This window comes from Aspergillus homomorphus (genome assembly GCF_003184865.1).
Source record: "Aspergillus homomorphus CBS 101889 unplaced genomic scaffold BO97scaffold_16, whole genome shotgun sequence".
Classification (NCBI taxonomy): Eukaryota; Fungi; Ascomycota; class Eurotiomycetes; order Eurotiales; family Aspergillaceae; genus Aspergillus; species Aspergillus homomorphus.
The window spans coordinates 146,431-166,689 of record NW_020291902.1 but is presented as its reverse complement, the minus strand read 5'-3'; the positions used below and the strand labels follow the sequence as shown (position 1 = coordinate 166,689).

The 20,259-nt window shown below is 55.6% G+C and overlaps 9 protein-coding genes across 9 annotated transcripts; 4 read left to right on the top strand and 5 right to left on the bottom strand.

Moving 5' to 3' along the window:
• Positions 1-613: 613 nt before the first annotated feature.
• BO97DRAFT_414017 (FMN-linked oxidoreductase) lies at positions 614-1,885 on the bottom strand (the record flags this gene model as incomplete). The annotated part of the gene is made up of 7 exons (XM_025696325.1): positions 614-779; positions 825-891; positions 932-1,017; positions 1,075-1,104; positions 1,167-1,314; positions 1,356-1,387; positions 1,659-1,885. 7 exons carry the CDS (start codon positions 1,883-1,885, stop codon positions 614-616), a joined length of 756 nt encoding a protein of 251 aa, XP_025551805.1.
• Positions 1,886-2,015: 130 nt separating this feature from the next.
• BO97DRAFT_405259 (class I SAM-dependent methyltransferase) lies at positions 2,016-3,187 on the bottom strand. Its single transcript, XM_025695151.1, has one exon. The coding sequence runs from the start codon at positions 3,155-3,157 to the stop codon at positions 2,252-2,254; it is 906 nt and encodes a 301-aa protein (XP_025551804.1). The 5' UTR covers positions 3,158-3,187; the 3' UTR covers positions 2,016-2,251.
• Positions 3,188-4,383: 1,196 nt separating this feature from the next.
• BO97DRAFT_424284 (phosphotransferase family protein) lies at positions 4,384-6,919 on the bottom strand (the record flags this gene model as incomplete). Its single annotated transcript, XM_025696957.1, has 3 exons — positions 4,384-5,315; positions 5,372-5,991; positions 6,840-6,919. 3 exons carry the CDS (start codon positions 6,917-6,919, stop codon positions 4,384-4,386), a joined length of 1,632 nt encoding a protein of 543 aa, XP_025551803.1.
• An 827-nt stretch (positions 6,920-7,746) lies between these two features.
• On the top strand, positions 7,747-8,846 carry BO97DRAFT_442905 (NAD(P)-binding protein). Its single transcript, XM_025698312.1, has 4 exons — positions 7,747-7,812; positions 7,863-8,095; positions 8,148-8,425; positions 8,503-8,846. The coding sequence occupies exons 1-4, from the start codon at positions 7,755-7,757 to the stop codon at positions 8,798-8,800; spliced, it is 867 nt and encodes a 288-aa protein (XP_025551802.1). The 5' UTR covers positions 7,747-7,754; the 3' UTR covers positions 8,801-8,846.
• A 55-nt stretch (positions 8,847-8,901) lies between these two features.
• BO97DRAFT_389665 (SDR family oxidoreductase) lies at positions 8,902-10,172 on the bottom strand (the record flags this gene model as incomplete). Its single annotated transcript, XM_025693728.1, has 2 exons — positions 8,902-9,699; positions 9,753-10,172. 2 exons carry the CDS (start codon positions 10,170-10,172, stop codon positions 8,902-8,904), a joined length of 1,218 nt encoding a protein of 405 aa, XP_025551801.1.
• A 1,729-nt stretch (positions 10,173-11,901) lies between these two features.
• On the top strand, positions 11,902-13,267 carry BO97DRAFT_451231 (intradiol ring-cleavage dioxygenase). Its single transcript, XM_025698971.1, has one exon. It carries the CDS (start codon positions 12,067-12,069, stop codon positions 13,156-13,158), a length of 1,092 nt encoding a protein of 363 aa, XP_025551800.1. The 5' UTR covers positions 11,902-12,066; the 3' UTR covers positions 13,159-13,267.
• A 353-nt stretch (positions 13,268-13,620) lies between these two features.
• Positions 13,621-15,096, top strand: BO97DRAFT_405257 (threonine aldolase family protein). Its single transcript, XM_025695150.1, has one exon. It carries the CDS (start codon positions 13,915-13,917, stop codon positions 14,974-14,976), a length of 1,062 nt encoding a protein of 353 aa, XP_025551799.1. The 5' UTR covers positions 13,621-13,914; the 3' UTR covers positions 14,977-15,096.
• Positions 15,097-15,789: 693 nt separating this feature from the next.
• Positions 15,790-17,478, bottom strand: BO97DRAFT_389657 (Metallo-dependent hydrolase; the record flags this gene model as incomplete). The annotated part of the gene is made up of 1 exon (XM_025693727.1): positions 15,790-17,478. Exon 1 carries the CDS (start codon positions 17,470-17,472, stop codon positions 15,790-15,792), a length of 1,683 nt encoding a protein of 560 aa, XP_025551798.1. The 5' UTR covers positions 17,473-17,478.
• A 209-nt stretch (positions 17,479-17,687) lies between these two features.
• Positions 17,688-20,259, top strand: BO97DRAFT_451223 (transcription factor domain-containing protein). The gene is made up of 5 exons (XM_025698970.1): positions 17,688-18,018; positions 18,073-18,641; positions 18,712-19,291; positions 19,367-19,697; positions 19,816-20,259. Exons 1-5 carry the CDS (start codon positions 17,987-17,989, stop codon positions 20,209-20,211), a joined length of 1,908 nt encoding a protein of 635 aa, XP_025551797.1. The 5' UTR covers positions 17,688-17,986; the 3' UTR covers positions 20,212-20,259.

Here is a 20,259-nt window from a genome sequence, read left to right as displayed (position 1 = left end):
GGCGGAGGGCCTCGGCTGGTTGGCGTCATTGATGTGATGTCGTACCGCAAGGACTGGAATTATGGCGGGTATCGTGCCCTGACTCGCGCTGATCCGCATGCGGCTATCCATTGAGAAAAAAGCAATCCTTGCCAGGAATCCTGAATCTAAATGGCAGAAACAAGTGTATAATTTGAATGCCGATATAGTATCCCCAAGATCTTGCCTGGGGAAAGTGAGTTTCCATGTGCGGGAAAGTTTTGCATGAATCCTGATACTCGTTCGCGGAGCTCCATCTGGCACAAAGCTTATTATGAGTTTCTATCGGGAAAGCAGGATCAAACATTCTTGGTCAAACAGGAATTAAGGACGAATTTTCAGGCTGTGAACAATAGATCTCGACTGGTCGGGCAACTGTACCGGCGTGCCACTGGGTCCCATCAATCTCGATAACAGTAGCTGGCGGATGCATGAAACCGGATTCTGTGGAATTTAGCCTTCGCAAAAGCACTGAACTCGAGCGAATCGAACTCTGCGAATCCTATTGGACAGCGAAATCCTATAGAGTCAGTCAATCTCTTCCGTATGCCCGTGCCTACACAGCCATAACCAGTTCCCAACGAACAACACATCCCTATATCTTCCTGGCTTGTCTGGCTTTCCTGAGCAGAAGCGTTGATACTCCGATGAACAATGTGCCCAGTAACGCGCAGACAGAAGCAAAGATTTGCAGTCCGGAGTAGACGGTGTTGTGTTGCGCATCGAGGACACTCCCAAGGATCAGAAGTCCAGTCAACCCGCTGTATTTTGTCCGTAGGTGTCGAGGCCCACTTCAGAGAACATACCTGACGGATACAATGATCTGGAACGTGCCGAAGCGCTGCCCCGGCGTTTGCAGATCCCCCGCCTTGGCTACACAGGGCATCATAAGATATACCACTGCGCCACTGACACAGCCGTAATCGCGGCGAACACGATGATACCAGCATGCGATGGATGGTAGTGCCGCCGTACTGATTGGTACGGACGTTGCTGTGGCTGTTTAGGAGTCAAAGATATTGTTAGATTACTAGGGAATATTAGGACAGGGCTCACGAGAACGGGAAGTTGTGGAGAAGATAGCCGCTGGAGAATAAGGGTCGTTAGGTAGGGCTTATTACCAGCAAGGCGTGGGTGGTTAAACGTACCCTTGCGACAGCAGCCTGACTTCATCGAACCCGGCTTCTTTCGCGAGAATGACCGACCGGCGCAATTGCTCGACAATCTCGTGCGGATCCTCAATTTCCGTGATGTTGTCAGTATGGCCCTGGCTCACAAATCGCAGATATGAACCGTCTAATCCATCGGTAACGCTGAGCCAAGCCCAATCCTCTTACCGACTGTCAATCCAAGGTCTGATATTTCCCTCCTTTTACGGAATCACGTGTCGGAGCCTGAACCGCATATCCTGCTGCTTTCAGTAGCGGCATGTTGTCATTCTGGATACGTCCTACAATAAGGAATGCCCCAATCACGAATGTTCAGTACCGCTCCGTATGCGGTGTCTGAGGTTATATTCTCTCCCCCCGTCAAATCTACAAAACGCACCTGGATGCCACGGCTGAAATTATATCTTCCCCCCCTTGCGATGCACGGCGTCGGTCATTTTCTTCCATGCTTCCGCGTGGTCCGTAGTATACATGACAGGGGCGTTGGGCCATTCCGCCCCGCGGGGAGCGATGAAAGTGCCCTCTACGATGATGGCGCCGCAGCCATCCCGTGCATGGTCGGCGTAGTACCGCGCCAGCGAGTCGTTTGGCATGCCCTGGTTGATGCAGCGGTTGCGCGTCATTGAGCCCATAATCACTCGGGTGCGCATGGGGATCGCACCGCCTAGGCTTAGCGGCTCGAAGATGCTGGTTGCCATTGTGTTGATGAGAAGACGTGCAGAGAAGGGGCTCCTTGAGATCTAATTCGTCTAAAGAGGAGAGAAAGAGAAGAGGTTGGTCTTTATAGAGCTTATCACATGCGCAATCTTCGATAAATATCATAGAACCCTTAACTCCATCCGCGGAAAATATATTTCGGTATGTCGAGCTTCGAATCCTTACATTCACCTAAAAAGATCCACCTTCCGAGCTGAGGATTAGGGAAGTGGCTTGCTGTTTGTCCTAGAAGCAGGAGGGCTGCCTCCTCGATACCGGCTTAGGAAACACATTCACTAACATTGATTGCATACAGTCTGATCTCACCAAGTCTAGCTATAAAGCCCCCTCGCAACAAAGAAAGCTCATCACAGCGGCTTCTGGCCAACAGCCGTCGAGATCCTGCCCTGATGAACGACGACGCCCTGTTCCGTTTCCTTAACAGCCGCAGCAAACATCTGCAACCAGGCCTCACGCGAGACAGGCGCATACGGGGCGTCGGCCTTGGGCGGGAATAAGGCCGTCAATTCCTCCCACACAATTAGGTAGTCCTCAGTCCAACCCTTGAAGTCTTGCTTGCGTTTGTCGTGAACGAGAAGTTGCGCGTTTTGCAGCCCAAACCGCGCGAGATGGGAGTCGAGCTCGTCCACCCAGGCGTTACTGATGCCCTTGGCCTTGAGCCCGCCCTGGAGCACCTGCGACACACGGTCGCACGCTGCTTGAGAGACATCAGGGGCCGGCGCCTGGACCAGGAACAGGTCGCCGCGGTTCTCCTCCCATTGCAGGTAGCCGCCGGGTTTGAGGAGCGCGGACGCCACGGAGAGCATGGGGGTAAGGTCCGAGTCTGGGATCACGCTGGCGAAGGCGCGGATGTGCACCACGTCGTAGATGCCGTGGATCGATGCAGGGATCGGCCGTGCGAGAATGTCCAGCTGCTGCAGCGTCACGGAGGCCGGAAGGTATGCTGCGGCTGGGAAGTTGATCGGGTTAATGTCGAAGCCGTCCAGCTGCGCAGCGATGTTCTGCTTCTCCAGGTGCGAGTGCAGCTCTGTCAGCCACACGCCGTTGCCGCAAGCAAGGTCGGCGATTTTCAGCGGCTGCTCCTGCTGAGACGCGGTCACGGCCTGCTCGACGGTTGGCGCCAGAAGATAGCCCAAGGTGTTCTGGTATAGGAAGTGTTGGAGATGCAAGCGGGCAGATGACCGGAAGTTCTGCGTGGGCGCGGTCCAGTAGGTGGACTGGTCGTAGTTCTCGATGTGGGAAGAGCCGGGCATTTTGACTGAGTACAGGGGAATGTTGGGATGGGAAGAGGAACAAGTTTCTCTCGCTGGATGCCTACCATTTAAGTACCCTGCTGCCCTCGCCACCCCTGACTGTTGTCCTTACTCGGGACAGAAAGGAGAGAAAGTCAAAGGCGAAGCTAAGTAGGGCTAGGTGCACACAGGAACAAAGAAGTGGAAGAGAGGAGGGGGCCGTGGGGCCTGAGATACCATTGCCGCCAACAAATAGGAGCAATGACTGTCACAGCCCTGATGGTGATGTGTGTGATTTGGCCAAACTAAGCCTTGGTCTAAGCCTTGGTTAGTTAAGTGCTTACTTTCATAGCGGATTATAGCCTACGATGCAGGGGACCCTTGCTAAGATATCAGCCCGAAGGGATTTGCGACCCGGACGCCCCCGACACGCTACCCTTGTGGGGTTGAATTACATCCAGACTCCTCCTCCCAGTTGCGTACAAGCAATACCCCAAGCAGACTAGCTGAGGGCTCATACGATCAGGCCATTCTCCCTGGGGTCTATGCGTGGAGTTTCTTCCCTCGTGGATGAATGACTGATATTGTTGCCCTCCCGACTGGTAGATGGAAAGCTGTCTCATACAGAGCATACCACTCGCATTTGATCGCCGTAAGCACTCAGCCCAATAAATATTTGGTGATAGACTCCGCTATTGGGAGAATGAGGAGGACGGCTGCGTAGCGCACAAAGACTTCACGTAGCTGATGCTGATAAAATAAATGTCTTGCAGTGTAGACTATTTCCAGTCCAGGGATATACTAGCCTTGCCCATAACTACAACGCCAGCTTATCAGTCTAGTCCCACTGTGGAAATATCCTGGAGCCAGATGATATCCTTATACATGCTGCGTCAGCTAAGGGAACATGGTTTTTCCGCTTGGAGGAAAGAGTGTGTCGAGGCGTGCCGACGCTATTATCTCATCGTTGTGGCATATAATACAGTGTAAGTCGAATTTTTAACATGCATTAGCTCGTGCAAGTACATCGAGTATTGCTCAACTCTTATAGACTGTCTTCTAAGTCCTTCTCCGGTACTCGCTCGAAGACTTCTTTCGATGCGTATTCCTATATTTATTCTCGGTTACGGCCATTGAATGGGTCAAATCATCACGAAGTGAGCCTAGATGTAGAAAATAGAATTTGCTCAAACTTCATATAAATCCCCTTTCGTCCTACTATTCACATTGTTGAGCTGAAAAATGCCTCAAGCGCTTTCATCGAAGTCATCGAAAGGGAAATGGTCTCGGACACCGACCACTTCTTCGTGTGTCTCAGCCGCTTCAAGCATTTTAGTCTTCAAATCTTGCGCCACTGCTTTCGCAGCATCGTAATCTTCATTCGGCACCCAGCCCAAGACATCGACACCTAAAGCACTTCGCGTCTCGTCCATTACGGCATCGGCTTCTTTCTGACGCGCGTCCAAGGCAAGATTCTCCTGGACAACATCTGCGGGATAACTCACTTGGACGGCCGAGTCAGACCCTGTGATCGCCGGCCAGTTCTGAATCGATCGAATGAGCTCTGCTTGCAGCGATACCGAGTCTCCTTCCCAAGGCGTACCAGCGCCCTCAAGGAGCCGTTGGCGGAGGATGGTCGACTGATCGAAAATGGCATCGTAATGGACTTCATTAAATCTCTTGGTCAGAGCAGCGTACAGAAAATGAATCAGTCTTTTGCGGTGAGTTTCGCGTATGGATGCTTGCTCAGACGGGGGCAGAGAGTCATAATCTGGTGGGAGGTTGAGCTGAGGCCGTTTCAGCATTTCCGACTCCGGGTCACCGTAATTCTGGAAGTGCGCTGGGATTCCAGCAACGACTCCCAGAGAAAGTATGGAGCAATGCTGCCAATCTATGAGTCCGACTATTTCATTCGAATCAGACATGAGGATGTTGTTCGGTCGCAAGTCAGGATGGCGCATCACCGGTCGATTCAACTGTGAGTCGGCGGGGAACCCTAAGCTTGGTGCCAATTTGAGATAGTTGGTGAGATCAGCAATGTGACTATCGGGGGAGACTCGCTGGAAACCATAGATTTCTCTATAGAGTCGCTCATAGGGTAAGCGTGGTTTTGCGTAGGCTTTGGTCCAAGCCAGTTCACGTTCGCCAGCCGCTCGGAAGACCTCGATGGACGATTGCCCTTTGGTAGTTAGCAGCGTCAATCATGCATACAGGGGTCAGTATTTGGGTACTCACAAGGTCCACGGTCGATATCCAGATGATCCCGTCTGTCATGCCACCAACTATAATGGGCTATTGGTCCAATACAGAATGGCTTACCGTTAAGATTGGAAGCGGGCAGTTGCACCCTCCTTTCCGGTGAAAGATCTTGAGTATAGTAGAGGCTCCCCGATGCCGGGAACTGCAGCGACATCAACCGCGTCTCCCACTCCACTATCTGTTTCATAATCTTGTGGTGCTCCTTGGGTGTCAATGCATACCATCTCTCGCCGAGAGGGATTCCCTCCAGTCTCTCCATGACAATGTACTCGGCTCCGACGGGATTCGCCTTGGTCCCACACCAGGCATACACCTCTGGGGTGCGGATCCCCTGCAGGCGGAGATAGTCCAGGGTAGCCGCTTCGCTGGCTAGGGTGTAGTGTTCTGGGACCGTGCTTGGGTACGGGAGTCTCGCGATCACAGTCTCCCCATTGCTGAAGGTGGCTTCAAATACGCGGTTGTACCCACCCTCTGCCAACTTGGTGAAGGCCTGAAGATCGGAGATCGAATGACCAGATGCAGAGGCAACAACGTTTTGCAGAGCCGTCACGTCAAACTCGAGAAATCGTTCCGACAGACGTAAGTGCTCGTTAAATCTTCAGGCTGTCAGCTAGAGGGCGATACTTGATCTCGGAGTCACCTACAGCCATCGTCCAGAAGTGTAGCGGAATAGTTCTTGATTGGGGGCGACAGTTGGCTGCTGCACCGATTCTGTGAAGGCTCTCTTCGGCTGGGCTCTTCTAATCTTCGAAGAAGAAACAATGTGAGGCTGTAAAGAAGCGGGGGTTCTGAGTAATTTTCTAGAAACGTTGTTGCTCATCATTATCACATCAGTTTATGGTTTGTTTACTTTTGATCATCCCTTGAATGTTTTGAAGCTGTTGATCGGCGTAATTTACAGCAGATCTGTATTGTTACAGTAATCGATCTTTAGTCCGCCTATAGAGTGCGATCCGGGGTGTAACTTACCGTTCGGCCAGGCTAACCGAGACAACCACCGCGGTAGAATATATGACTATGGCATCTCTCACATTGCATCTTCCCATCCTCATCTCATAACTTGAACACCACGACACAACAATGGCTTTCATTGAAACTATAAAGCGTACGATGCGTACTCCACCCTCAGTGAGAGGCGTAAGGCACGTCTCAACCGAGACTGCAAGAAAGACAGGTCCTCTGGCGGGCATCACCGTCTCGGCCAAGGCGAACATCATCCGAAAGAACAACACGAAGTGACCTACATATGGACTTGGTTGAATGGGAATCGAAGGTTCCCCTAGAGCTGAGGCAAGATGGCACAGTAACTCCGAGAGCCGGATTCCCGACAGAGCTGATGTATATGACTTACAAGTAAGGCTTGCAGTTGGTGTCATCTGCTGTGCTAAGCTGACCTGGGCATAGTAACTTATACATTCTGCTCTACAGGGCGCTGTCCCTTCACCCGCTCGAGCAAGGCATGGACAGACAGAGCCAGGTCCCAATGGACGCCGCCACACGTAGCACCAGGATCTTCGAGGACATGTTGTCAACATAACCTCGTTCAACACGGACCAACTCATCTGTAAGTCAACTCCTCAGCTAGTGCAACGTTTGCTAAGCGTCCAGAATAGCTCACACCTTCTCAACTCTATGCATCCACACCATTTATCTCTGGCGAGAGACCGGAACTGGTCGAAAGCTGGCCGAACATCGGGCTAGACTTTGTCTGTTGGGTTTACAGGAGTTGCAAAAGTCGTGGGATCTACAGAGCTGGGTCCCTGATCTTTTCTTCCGATGCTTGGATGACAGCACCGCCCGGATCTTGAGATTAGCCGACAGCAAGCCAGCGGCCACAAATTCTACGCGCCACGTCGAGGAATCTGGGTCCGGAGCAGCCGGTGTGTCACCAGCCATGGGCTTAAACGCTGCGGTGGGAACTCCGTCTGTTCAGCAATCAATGCAGCCATCACCAGATCACTTCAATGGGGACTTCTGGCCCCGCTCGATTGGTATGGTCTGGTCAATTTCACCGAATATTACACCGATATCTTGGGCAAGTCGTCGTCCCAGGAACCCTCGGTGAACCTGGAAAGTTCAGAGTTTGTTTATCGATTTCTGTGAGATTTTTTCCTTGGGGGCATTGGATCACAGGGTAATGTCTTTCTACAGTGGTTGCTTCTCATTGGACCGACGTGGGTAGCGCTGCATTGTGCACGATTCTAAGTCATGCCCTCGAACATGATTTGTCAATGCAGGCGATCGTCGAATTACCGTATCGGGGCTGGCTTGCACGCTAGAGGTGCCGGACTGAGCCTGATAAAGCCAGGAAGGCCCCGCGTTCCTTCGGCCACAAGGTTTCTCCTCCAGTCGCGCTACAATGTCCGAAGAATTTTCAGTGCAGGATAAGATTGTTGTCGTTACCGGCGGAGGGTCCGGTACGATTTACGGGCTTCATAAGCGCAGAGTGACGGCTGACTCGCAGCAGGAATCGGACTAGCTGCCGCCCAGTTAGCTACCTCCAAAGGCGCCAAAACCATCATTGCAGACCTTAAACTCACTCCCGGGGCCGAATCTTTTGTCAACCGCACCGAAACTGTCATATTCCAGCCTTGTGATGTTCGCAACTGGGCCGACCTCGAAGCGTTGATCGCTCTGTCGCAGGACAAATGGGGCGATGTGCCTGACGTGTACATTCCCGCAGCTGGCGTCTTCGACCCGGTATGTTTATTGGATTGTTCACTTGCTTCAAAGTCTAACTTGGCGTGGGCAGACATGGTCCAACTTCTGGGACGACACGGAGCAGAATGGGTACGCTGCGCTTGAGATCAACGTCAACCACCCTATCAAGCTCACTCGCATCGCGATCCGCGAACTACTTCGAAAAAACAAGAAGGGTGTCGTATGTTGCGTTTCTTCACTGGCGGGCATCGCTGCTGCGCCCGCTGCCCCTCTGTATACCGCTGCCAAGCATGCGATCTGGGGGTTTGTGAAGGCGATGGCGCCATATGAGGCAATGGAAGGAGTCAAGGTTACGGCAGTTTGTCCTGGGTATGTCCTGAAGCTTCGGTCCGCCAGGATCTGGATATGAGTTGATGAAGCGGGGATATTCTAATCCTGGAATCTAGGGCCGTGCGGACGCCACTGTTCACCGACCGCCCCGCAACAATGGAGCAGTACTCCCTCGAGGGAGGAGAGTTGCTCAGCCCTGAATATGTTGCCGAGTGTATGTTTGGGCTGATCGAGAAGGGCGAGTACGAAGGAGGTGCGGTGCTGGAGGTCTGGAAGGCCGGACCCCAGGGACAGCGCGTGGTGCCGGAGTGGAACATTTCGCCCAGCCCATATTTCGACGCGCATACGCCGGAAGTGAGGCAGAAGATCTTCGCTCCGGTGCGAGAGACACTAGCGAGGGAGAGAAACGTTTGAGTATTGATACACTTTAGCGTATCCTCGAGCTCGTCAAACTGCTTCCCATTCATTCGGTATATAAGACAAAGCTATTAAAAACACACCCACAAGTTCATAAATCACGGGATAATCTTCGCCTTTCTATATCTTTCAAACGCGGTCCACCAAGTGCCTCTGATATCCCTCTCTTCCTTGCGATCTTCCCACAGCTGATACGCCTTGCCCAAATCCAACGGACGATCGAAGTCGAATCCGCCCTGCAAGAAACCGGGTGTATGCGGCAAACTGGCCCCATCTTCCGGCGTGCCATGCCCGCTGTTCAGACCGAATTCCCTCTCCATTGTCTTCCGTTCGGCGACATGCTCCCGCAAAAAGGCTACGATATCCACCTTAGACCCAGCCCCAACGCCCTCCTCCTCCGGTCCAACCCCGCGCAATCCAAACCACTCGCATACCACCGGCCACTTGTCCTTCCACGGCGCGGCTTTTCCCGCGTCGGCGTCAGCGATATTAAAACTCTCCCCACCCACCTCGTTCCCGGGCCTCAGCGAAGCCCATATCCCAAACCTAGCGATCAAATCCTGACTACTATCCTGCGCGCGCGCGGAATAGCTCTTCCAGGTGCCGGGAAACCCCACCGCCGCACCTTCCCCATAGATATACCGGTACAAACTGAGGTACAGGGCAATCCACTGAGCGAGACTGTGCCCGTTGTTGTTGGGCACGAACCCGACGACGATGTCCGGGCGCAGGTCGAGGTAGGTCCATTGCTTGTAGGCACTGAGACGACGGAGGAGGGCGTGCTGGTGTGTGTAGAAGAGGTTTGTGGCGTGGGGTTCGGGGAGTTGCGGGTGGGTTTCGTGGAGGGGGAGCGCGTGCGAGAAGGGGAAGGCAGTTTGAAGGTGTACGCCGTAGGCCTATCATGCATTAGTATGAGATACCGGAGTTGGCAAATGGACAGGAACGATACCTTGATGCCGGTTGGAAGGACGAGCATGCGGAATCGAGGGCAGAGGGACTCGAGGGCCTGCACGGTGGTCTGAAGCATGCGGATGTTGATCTCGGTCTCGCGGGCAGGGTCCGCGTCGAAGAGGTAAGCGCAGAAGTAGACGGTTGTCACGACGCCGAGCGAAGAGACCTGCGATTGCAGAGCAGATTCGACGGCTGGCTGGTCGTTATTGATCAGGTCGAGGCCAGAGACCAGGTGCAGTTTGTCAGAGGCGGGCCATTGAGCTTGTTGCTCCGGGGTGAGGCGGCGATTGGTGAAGGCCGTCACTTTTGAGAACGAGTTAGGGCTGGGGTAGTCGCTCAGCAACTCGTTGACAAACGCCCAGCCTACGATGCCCGATGCGCCGAAGACGAGAGCATGGTTCTCCTGCGTGTTGTTCATGTTGGCTGTGATTTCGAGTGTGAAGATGGGGGTGAGGTGCAGGAGAAAGAGGTCAGAATTCTCATCTGGGCTCGATAAGAAAGTAATGATGAGTGAAAGAGGGGGGGGGGTCTGCAAGCACGGTTGCACATCACTTCCTCGATTCGTCCGACTTGCATATCCGACTGAAATTGACCGGTCAGGGTCGCGCTCCAGATCCACTCCCTGTACGCCGTGCAGACGCCGTCCCCCTCTAGTCTCGTCCGACGATGACTTAGTGTGTTGAGATTACCTCGGTACTTAGTTTCTACGGTGCAACCATCCAAGAAGGGCTGCTGGGGTTGCGCAACCACGTCATACCATCTCCTTGACACAGTACGGTGGCTCACGTCTCACAATTGAACCGTCTAGTTGCCTCGTGGTGTATTCTCATATGAGGCCCATCGAATCAGGCCGAGCTGTGTTAGAGCGTGGGAGTACAATATGATGAGCTTGACACTATGCAGTCGAGCAGTAAGGACACATGAAGGAGGGACCATGTTACTGGTTCATCGGAACGAAAGAGCACCAAGAAGAGACCCAAGCACATGGAAAGGGTATTAACCTTCCAGTATATGTCTATCAAGGTCTTCAGAGCTGACGCCTGGACCGTAGGTTTGATAGCCAACCTCTCGCGAGCACTGCCACGCTCAATTTAGGTCAGTGCAAAAACTGCTTTCTCCTAGCAGTACTGATCTACAGTCGAATCACTCGAGACTAGTCCCTGAATCGTACTTAGAACGAGTAATTGTCTTCTGCTGAAGATTGGCGGGCGATCTGCGGTCAACCCATCGGGGGCTAAACTCTTATCCCGACCTGCCTCCATCCTGCAGCAGGAGGGTCCTCACTTGCACCAGGATGACGGCTGACTTGTCGCCAAGAGCAGCTTATGTAGCTGCAGCCCATAATGCCTGCTCTTGGACGGAATGATTCCGGAGTATGTCGATATCAAGTTTTGTGCTCTCCGAAACTATGGAAAAGATACACGGTCGAGGTAAGCGAGTGGCCCTTTTTGAGCTTTGACGAATGTACGCGGAGGATCTGTTTGATGTATAGCTGGTGATACGGCGCCGGCAGGACAGAAGATCACCCAGACCACAACTCGAAGATGCCAACTCGAATCCAACTCGGGCCGGCCAACTCGGCGACCATCCGAACCCCTGCTAAATCCTATTCCGATGGAGCTCGATCGTCGGGATCGACTCCGTCCCCTGTGCCAATCCGCCCATCGTCCATTCCGCTTCAATCTATATCTCATATCTTGGCGCTTCCATCATCCCTTGGCATTCGCACTTCATGTTGGCAATCCCGATACCACCATTGGCCGATACCGCGCCAGCGATGCGATATCGAGCTCTCCCACACTCTCCACAGTCTGGGCATTGTGGGTGTATGGGATATCATTGTGGGAGGCGGCCGGTAGCCAGTCAGACGCGGTGCGATGTGATAGCAGCAAAGTCGCTGGAGGCTTGGACTCCACAGCTTCTCGCAGCCGGACCGATGGTCTCTGTGTTTGTTCGGACTTGGATGGTTGCTATGCTTCCGTGATGTTGTCGGACATGTGAAGCTGAAGTCGCTGCCTACCGCTCTGCAGCCTCCGAGGGTCCCCGTCACGTCGAGACGAGACTGATCTTCGCGCTGGAGAGTGACTCGCGGCGATCGAGCCGCGGAACGATAATGTCTCAATGATGATTTGACCGGCGAGTAAAGTATTATCCCGAAGCGAGACAATTGGCAGAGGACCGCTATCACCGAGTGCCAGCAGTTCGAATCCGAGGTATAAAAACCCCGACGACGTGCCGTCGACGACTCCAACACAACTCGTCCATCTCAAAATCCTCCCACCCACAACCTCAATCAGCAACCTCTGCCTCCAATGCACCTGCAAACCCTGCTCCACCTGTCCCTCCTCGGAACTGCGCTCCTGGCTACCGCGCACCCGGGCCACCACGACGAGCACGAAGCGCTGCAACTGCGGTCATTCAAGCGCAGTCTGGCCGCCAGGCTGCAGAAGTGTGCGCCCAGCCTCGAAGCCAGCGGCGTGCGTGCCCGCGCCGAAGCCCGGCGCCGCGCACAGGTCGAGCAGCACCGGCGCCAGGTGCGGGTGCGCGACACCGCCAGCGCGCTCAACGCCTCGCACGAAGCGACGCGACCGATCTCGCCCTTCTCGCCCGCGTCGTACGTCTTCAACGACGACAAGAACATCTGCCTCCTAGGCCCGAGCCCGGAGGGCGAAACCGGACCGTACTGGCTACCCGGCGAGACCATCCGGTCGCGCATCCGCGAAGACCAGCCGGGCATCCCCGTGGTGATCGAGCAGCAGTACATCGACGCGGCGACGTGCCAGCCGATCCCGCGGCTGTGGACGGAGATCTGGGGCTGCAACGCCACGGGCGTGTACTCGGGCCTCGTGGCCGAGGGCAACGGCAACGCCGCGGACCTGGCGAACCGGCAGCGCAGCTTCCTGCGCGGCGTGCAGCAGACGGATAGAGAGGGAGTCGTCACATTCGAAACCCTCTTCCCCGGCCACTACGCCAGCCGCGCCACCCACTACCACAACATCGTCCACGTCAATGCCACCCTGCTTCCCAATAACACCCTTGCCGGCGGCGCGGTTCCCCACATCGGCCAGATCTTCTGGGACCAGAAGCTCATCGAGGCTGTCGAGGCTACCTATCCTTACAATACCAATGCCATTCCCATCACGCCGAACGCCGAGGACCGCGTCATTGGAGTCGAGACTCAGGGCAGCGGTGCGGATCCATTTCTTCAGTTTGCGTATCTGGGTGATAAGATCGAGGATGGCCTGTTTGCATGGATCACAGTCGCGGTGGATTTGTCGGCTGTGCATTATCCTTATTTCACCAATGTGTGGACGGCGGAGGGCGGCCAGGCGGTGCAGGGCACGTCTGATGGCGACCCTAGGGCGATCGATGGGGGGCTGCCCAGCACGACTAGTGCTGCTTAGGGTTGTGTATCGTGAGTATCATGGTGGAAGGCGTGTTAAAGGGCAGTGCGGTGAAAGCCCTGAGGTAGAATGGCTGCCAAGGTATTTAGTAACTATAGATATCCGCCGAATATAAGCATAGTGGGGAGCACGCACCAATAATGTCCGGTTCTAAATCAAGAAAACACGATTCAATGGACGGCAGGAACTAGCCTGCTAATTGGCCGAGCCAGCCAGGAACAGGCGAGCATTCCAGGGTCAACATCGCGTGGTTGAGTGGCGACTGCGCCGGTGGAAGTCTCCGCGCTGGTCCGGGGAGATCTCCTGTTCACGATGCATGTTCAAACCAACTTCAATCCAGCATTACATCTCCCAATCTGGCGACGACAGACCGCAATCCGAATGGCAGCAGACATATTATGCAATAGAAACGCCATTGCGTGCTACGCAGCTCCAGAGTGGACTGCCCCGCCGAATCTCTTACAAATCGCACCGCGGGTTCCCGAGAAGTTATTCCCGACGAGCACAACGGCGATTCCCGACACGCTCGGAAATCGGCCGCTGAAGAAGGCCCAGACTTTTTTTCTCCCTCCCGTTGGCTTTACGTATAAAGAACGCCCCATTGCCCACCCACCGACCCCGTGTCCAGAAACCGAACCTTTCTTTGAAATGCTTGAGTTGAGCGTTCTTTGTTAAAACCCCCGGTACCGTCTTTTCACTCGTTTCAACTCGTTTGCTAGACTGGACTGCACTGGAATTTTCACAACCGCCCTCATCATGATCGTCAAACTCTCCACCCCCTACAGCTTCCTGGATGACTACAGCGAAGGCGCGCACCCGCGCCTGCTGGAGGCGCTGATACGCAATAACAACACTCAGCAAACTAGCTACGGCACTGACGACTACAGCGCGGAGGCACGACACATCCTGCACACGCAGCACCTGCACACGACACCGGAGGAGGTAGCGATCCACTTCGTGCCGAGCGGGACGGCGGCGAACCTGATCTCGATCGCCAGCTGTCTGCGGCCGTACGAGGCGGTCGTCGCGGTGGACACGGGGCACATCAGCTGCAAGGAGGCCGGGGCGATCGAGGCAACAGGCCACAAGATCATCGGGGTACCGCACGCGCGCGGCAAGATGACACCGACCAACCTGGAGCACACGCTGGACCGCAACCAATTCTTCCCACACATGGCCAAGCCGCGCCTGGTGTACATCTCCAACGCCACCGAGCTGGGCACCGTGTACACGCGCGCCGAGCTGCAGGCGCTGTCGGCCGTGTGTCGGCGGCGTGAGCTGTTGTTGCTCGTCGACGGCGCCCGTCTCGGCGTCGCCCTCGCCGCCAACGACGACCTCACCCTCCGCGACCTCGTCGATCTGACCGATATCTTCTGGATCGGCGGCACCAAGATGGGCGCCCTGCTCGGCGAGGCCATCGTCGTGCGCCGCGCCATTGCTGAGGGCTTTGAGTTCCACGTCAAGCAGCACGGCGCCCTACTGGCCAAGTCGCGCGTCATGGGCGTGCAGTTCGCGGAACTGTTTCGGGATGGGTTGTTCTTCGAGCTGGCCCGCCACGCCAACGAGATGGCCCGTCGTCTAGCTGAGAATTTCGTGCAGATGGGCTTCGCTCTTGACGCCGAGACGGAGACGAATCAGGTGTTTGTGCTCGTTCCCGACGACCTCCTGCCCCAGTTCGAGGAGCGCATGCGCTTCTATGAGTGGGAGAAGCGCGACGGCCACACCGTCATTCGCATTGTGACGTCCTGGGCTACCGATGAGACTCAGGTCGAGAAGCTGAATCAGTGGGTGCGCCAGGTGCGCGAGGTGCGGGCTTGATGGCTGGCTGTTGGGCCCCTGACCGGGTATCCCGGTGGGATTGCATAGTTCTGTTATGAAGTAATAGTAGAGAGTATTAATGATAATGAGTCATGACTGTCATTGTGTGTTGGTTTTGTCTGTTGGGGTAATCTTATGACTCAAGGAAGTAAGTTGGAGTTGGTGGAGTCCAGTTGCATGATGGCAAAGAACTGAATTTGTAAGGCCGAGATTTTGCCGACAAGGCGGTGTGAAGTCCCGTGTCGGCCCTAACCCTCGTCTCGATTGGGATCTAAGGGGTATACAATCAAGGTCGGCAGGCAACAAGTAGTCAAGCAGTGTAGTCGTACTGGTGAACAATGAGTTCTGCAAGCTGGAGATCGACTTGCGAGTGTGCTCAATGTCTGGCTCTGCTCTAGAACTGACAGCGTGATCACGTCAACCGTGTATCAACGACTGGAAGTATATTCTGTCAGTCACAGCTCAGCAATAACTTCCCACATCCCCATAGAGACGCAGCGAGGATATTGTACGTCTTGTCGTTAATTTTGTCCCAAAGCAAATTCTATAGGCAGGCATCTTAAGAATGATGTACGAACTGTCAGCATGACCCCCCTGCACATGTATCAAGCTTGGGCCTAGACCGAATGGCAATCAGCCTGCTATGGATCGCTCAACAGCTATGAGCGAGGAGCTGGATTACAGGTTCCACTTCCTATTATCGGCTGGCTAGAGGAAGGCCGTGACTGACAGGCAATGGGACTTGAAAGATCATTATTGATTGAAACAAGCAGGCCATGCAGAGGACAAGTATATCACCTCGAAAACATCCTGTTAACCAGCTCTCTTCCCTACACCACCCTTAACATCCCATGCGAACTGCCTGACAATCAACTCGCACCAACTCTCAAACTCAGCCCGCCATTCCGCGAGTCTAGAAGCCTTCAACCCACCAACCTGACCAGCCACCCCCGCCAACCACTCCGTCTCCGACTCATCCTCGAATGCAGCCCAGCGAACACTATCCTCCGCCATAGCAGCCACGCCGCCAAGCCCGGTGTTCTCAAACGCATTCAACACCTGATAGAAGTCATAGCTGAGTCCATTGCCGCCGTGCCCCAAAATCGCGGGATCATCATTATTCAACGACACCGCCACGCCACGCGCCTGCAACGCCGGCATAGGATGCGTCAGAATGTTCGAGGTAAGCCGCAGGATCTCGTGCGAGATGGGACACATCTCCACCAGGATCTGACGGTCCCTGACCATGTCAATCAGCAACGGATGCTTATACAGCGAGAACGCATGGCCGATGCGACGCGAGCCCAGCAGAATGGCATCCACGATATTCCCGTCGGTCGCGTCTCCGTCGCCCAGACACTCGCCGGCGTGGAAGAAGAAGGGGATGGTCAGGTTGCGCCGCGCGCACTCTTGCTGGAACCACCGGCACAGGGGGAGCAGGTCCACCAACGGACGACCCAGACCCTCCTGGCCGACGAAGTCGAACCCGGCGATGAGCGCCGGATACGCCGCCTTGCAGTCGAGGCAGTGCTGCATCGACGCGCGGATCGCCTCGTCCGGGAGGCTGCGCAGCGCCGTCCAGATCATCCGCGCGCCCCAGAAGCCTGCTCCGTGCGGAGACGCGCAATACGCCTGCAGCTCCTGCGCGAAGCACTCGAAGAAGTACCGCGCGTCCGACTCGGCTACGTCCGAGCCGGTTCGGTGGAACGCGCCCGGCACCAGGCGCAGCTCAACATACTTGATCTTGTCGTCGTGCAGCTGCTGTAGCAGTCGCGGCACGCATCGCCGGAAAATGGGCTCCGTGTAGAACAGGCCGCCGATGCCGCGGAAACAGGCGGCGAATTTCTTCCACACGTCGACGATTCCCCGGTGGTGGTGGTACAGGGCCTCGTCTTTCGTGATGGTCATCTGGACAATGGCCCAGGATTTGAAGGCAGATATCCCGCCCGGGTGCGTTCGAGCGACTTGACCGAGGGGGATTAGCTCGTTGGGAGGGTAATCGGCGGTCCAGATGGAGGGGATTGCGCAAGCGACTGATCGTCCAGGGCGGTAGTGGAATTCAAACGGTGGTGGTAATTCTGTGGTTGTGGCTGGGTTGATGGGGATTGGACTTGACATGCAGAACCCGGGGATCTCTAATGCCTGGTCCAGCATCCAGTCGATGTCGATCATCGCCTCCATGTGGGCGTGCAGAAGACAGCCCTTGGGCATGGCCGCCACGATATTCCATAACCAGGTCCGCTGCATCCGGTCGCGCGAGACGGCAAACGACATGCCTGGGAAGAGGACTGGATGTTTGGTTTCGCTATGGCTGCCCTCAGTGGTTGTCCAGAAGATCTTGGATTCATGCTGGCGGGTGAGTGCGACGATCTCCGCAGCCATCTGTGCAACAGGGGACATGTTCGTCTTGAAGGCATGGTCGCGGCGACTCGTCTTTTCTCGCTCGAGTAAAGCCGACCGTTCCTGCAGATGACGGTCGATCGAGGTCTGCGTCATGATGAGTATCTTGTGTGATTGTGAGTTGATGTTGCTGCGCGCGGGGAAGTTGGCTGGCCGTCTACATAAGCGTGGTGTTGATCGGCAGTATGCACCAGGAATGTGCATAATTGCCTATTTGAGAATAAACCACGGTAATTAAGGAGAATTAAGGAGGATTGGTCATTTTTATCTTGTCCCAATACGTCCAGTGACGTTTTGTGTGGCAGCAACCATGGCTCGATTTGCAACTTCCTTCATTCATGCAAACACCTCATTTCTCCTCCACACCATCTCTCAAGGTCTCAGCCAGCAAGAAGCAGCACGGACATGGTCACATCATCTCTCCTGATGCCGAGTCAAGCGCAATTCCCGGCCGGTCCACCGCGAACCCAGCGAGGCATCATCGAAGAATGAGTGAGGGGGTCCACTGCGGGTTTTGGTGGTTCAAACCCTATCATTCCCGACCCGCTCAAAGCCCGCCATTTCCGATCCTCGGCTTTCTCTCACTGACTGTTATCTCATCTTTCTCGAAATGCGTCTGTCCATCTCATGCGATAGCTGTCGGTAGGTCCCCATCACCACGCTCCATTGTAAACCCAGCTGTAGCTCATGAACCAGACGCTCAAAAGTGAAATGCGTTCATGATGGTCAACCTCCCTGTCGGCGTTGTCAACGCCTCAATCGCGAGCCCTGCCTCCTCACCGATCCACGCTCGCCCTCAGTAATACGCACTCCTCGAGCTCGTCAGTCCGTTCCATACACCAGGAACACAGTCCGTCGGCCTAGTCAAGAAGATGTCCTCTCTCCAGGCCTCAGTCCCGGCATCCTCACTCCCCCGTCGACCCCTGTTGCAGCGCTAACAACCGCGACCCTGATCAACGCGTGCGATATCTACCGCAAGCGCTTCCCCGTCGTCAACTTCCTGCACTACCCTTCCCTGATTGCCGATCTCTCCAGCGATGTCACCTCCGTGGACCCCGTCTTCCTGGCGGCGCTACTCTCACTCTGCGTCCGGTTCATGAGCGACGCGGACCTCGCCTCCGAAGAAACCTACGCCGGCTACGCGCGGAGCCAGCTGGCCCACCGCGCCTTCGAAGCTCCATCGCTATACCTGGCGCAATCCCTGGTCATGCTGTCGCTCTACGAATGGGGGTCGGGTCATCCGTACCGAGCCTGGATGTACAGCGGTCCGTACATCACAGCCCCTCCCCATCTTTCACATACCCAAACCCACTGTAAACTGACCAAGACTGTCAGGAATGGCAACGTACATGATCCAGACACTGTTGAAAACAGCCGACGACAGCATGGAGCACAACCCGGAAGAATTCCACGCCGCGCAAACACAGATCGCATACGAGCAACTAGTGCGAACATACTGGTGCTGCTTCGCGCAGGACTGCGAGCTGAGCTCAGGAGCACGGCAGCACATCGCGCTGTCCTTCCGCCAGATCCTGGTGCCGCTGCCCATCAGCGACCAGGACTTCACCTTCGGGCGCGTGTGCGCAACACGCCTGATGCCCAGCGACATGACGCAGGGCTCAGCGCGCGCCAAGGGGCTGACGATCGACTGCGGGCTGAGCATCGTGACGCGCGGCTTCGATATCTTCGTGCGCATCCTGCGCTTTGCCAACGAGAGCCGGCGCGGTCGCGGTGTCGCCACGGCCAACGCGCAGGGCGTCTCGTCACGCATGTGGGCCACGCTCAAGGCTGAGCTGGATGAGTGGCGCGAGCTGCAGGATCTCACGGTGCGGTTTCCGGATACCAGTGCCCAGGCGCATGTTGCGCTGGGATATGGAGAGCTGTTCGCGTATATCAATCTGGTGTACTTCATGAGGTATACCCACCCGTTCTCCCCCCCAATCTCCCTGTGTATAGCGTATAGGACACTAAGGTTGGTTTTGTGGCGTAGCATCCTCTTTCTCTACCGCGACAGCTTCCTCTCCACGCCGACTCCCACCCCTCGACCCGCTCACATCCCGGACCCCGACACGGCCCTCGACCACCTGTTCACCGCCGCCCAACACATCGGCAGCATCCTCGCCGCCCTCGACGCCTCCGGCACCCCCGTCATCACCTCCTACGCAGGCTACAGCGTCTTTGTCGCCGCCCACATCAACATGTACGGCACCGTCGTGCCGGCGCGGTATCCGGGCGGCCGGGCGCGCGCCGAGCACGAGAAGAAGCGGAACTTCGAGTACCTCGAGCGGCTGTGTCGCTACTGGGTCGTGGGGCATAGTTGGGTACGTTTCCGCCCTTTGGTCTCCGGTGGTTGTTGGATCCGGGGGAGGGGGCTTGATAGAGCAACTTCCCTCGCATTGATCAGGGGATTAGGCTTACTGACGTAGCAATGGGATGTAGTGGCGCACCCTCCAAGAAGCCAACCGGTTCTACTCGACCGCCAAACCGCCCGCCAGTCTGTCGAATGCTGGGTCTGAGCGCACAGTCGATATCATGGCCGAGCGGCCGGATCATCTCACGCTGGCGGGTACCCTGGATGAGTACGGCGATATCCGTGTGTCCAGGCCGGAGATTGCCTCCGCGGCCGCACGTACGCGGGGCGTCGAGAGCAGCGACGGCAGGCAGGCTGGGGGCCCGGTTGCCGCCGGTGGGATTGTCGCGGATGCTCCTGCGCCTGGCGCGGTGGAGCATGGCGAGCAGCTAGGCTCTGAGATGGTGCAGTGGCCGTTCCTAGACGAGAATTGGTCGCTGGGGTTTGATTTGGGGTTTGATGCGGCTTGGCCGGGTCTGGGATGAGGTTACGCGTCTGTTGGGGAATGGTTGGTTGCATTTGTGGTACTCTAG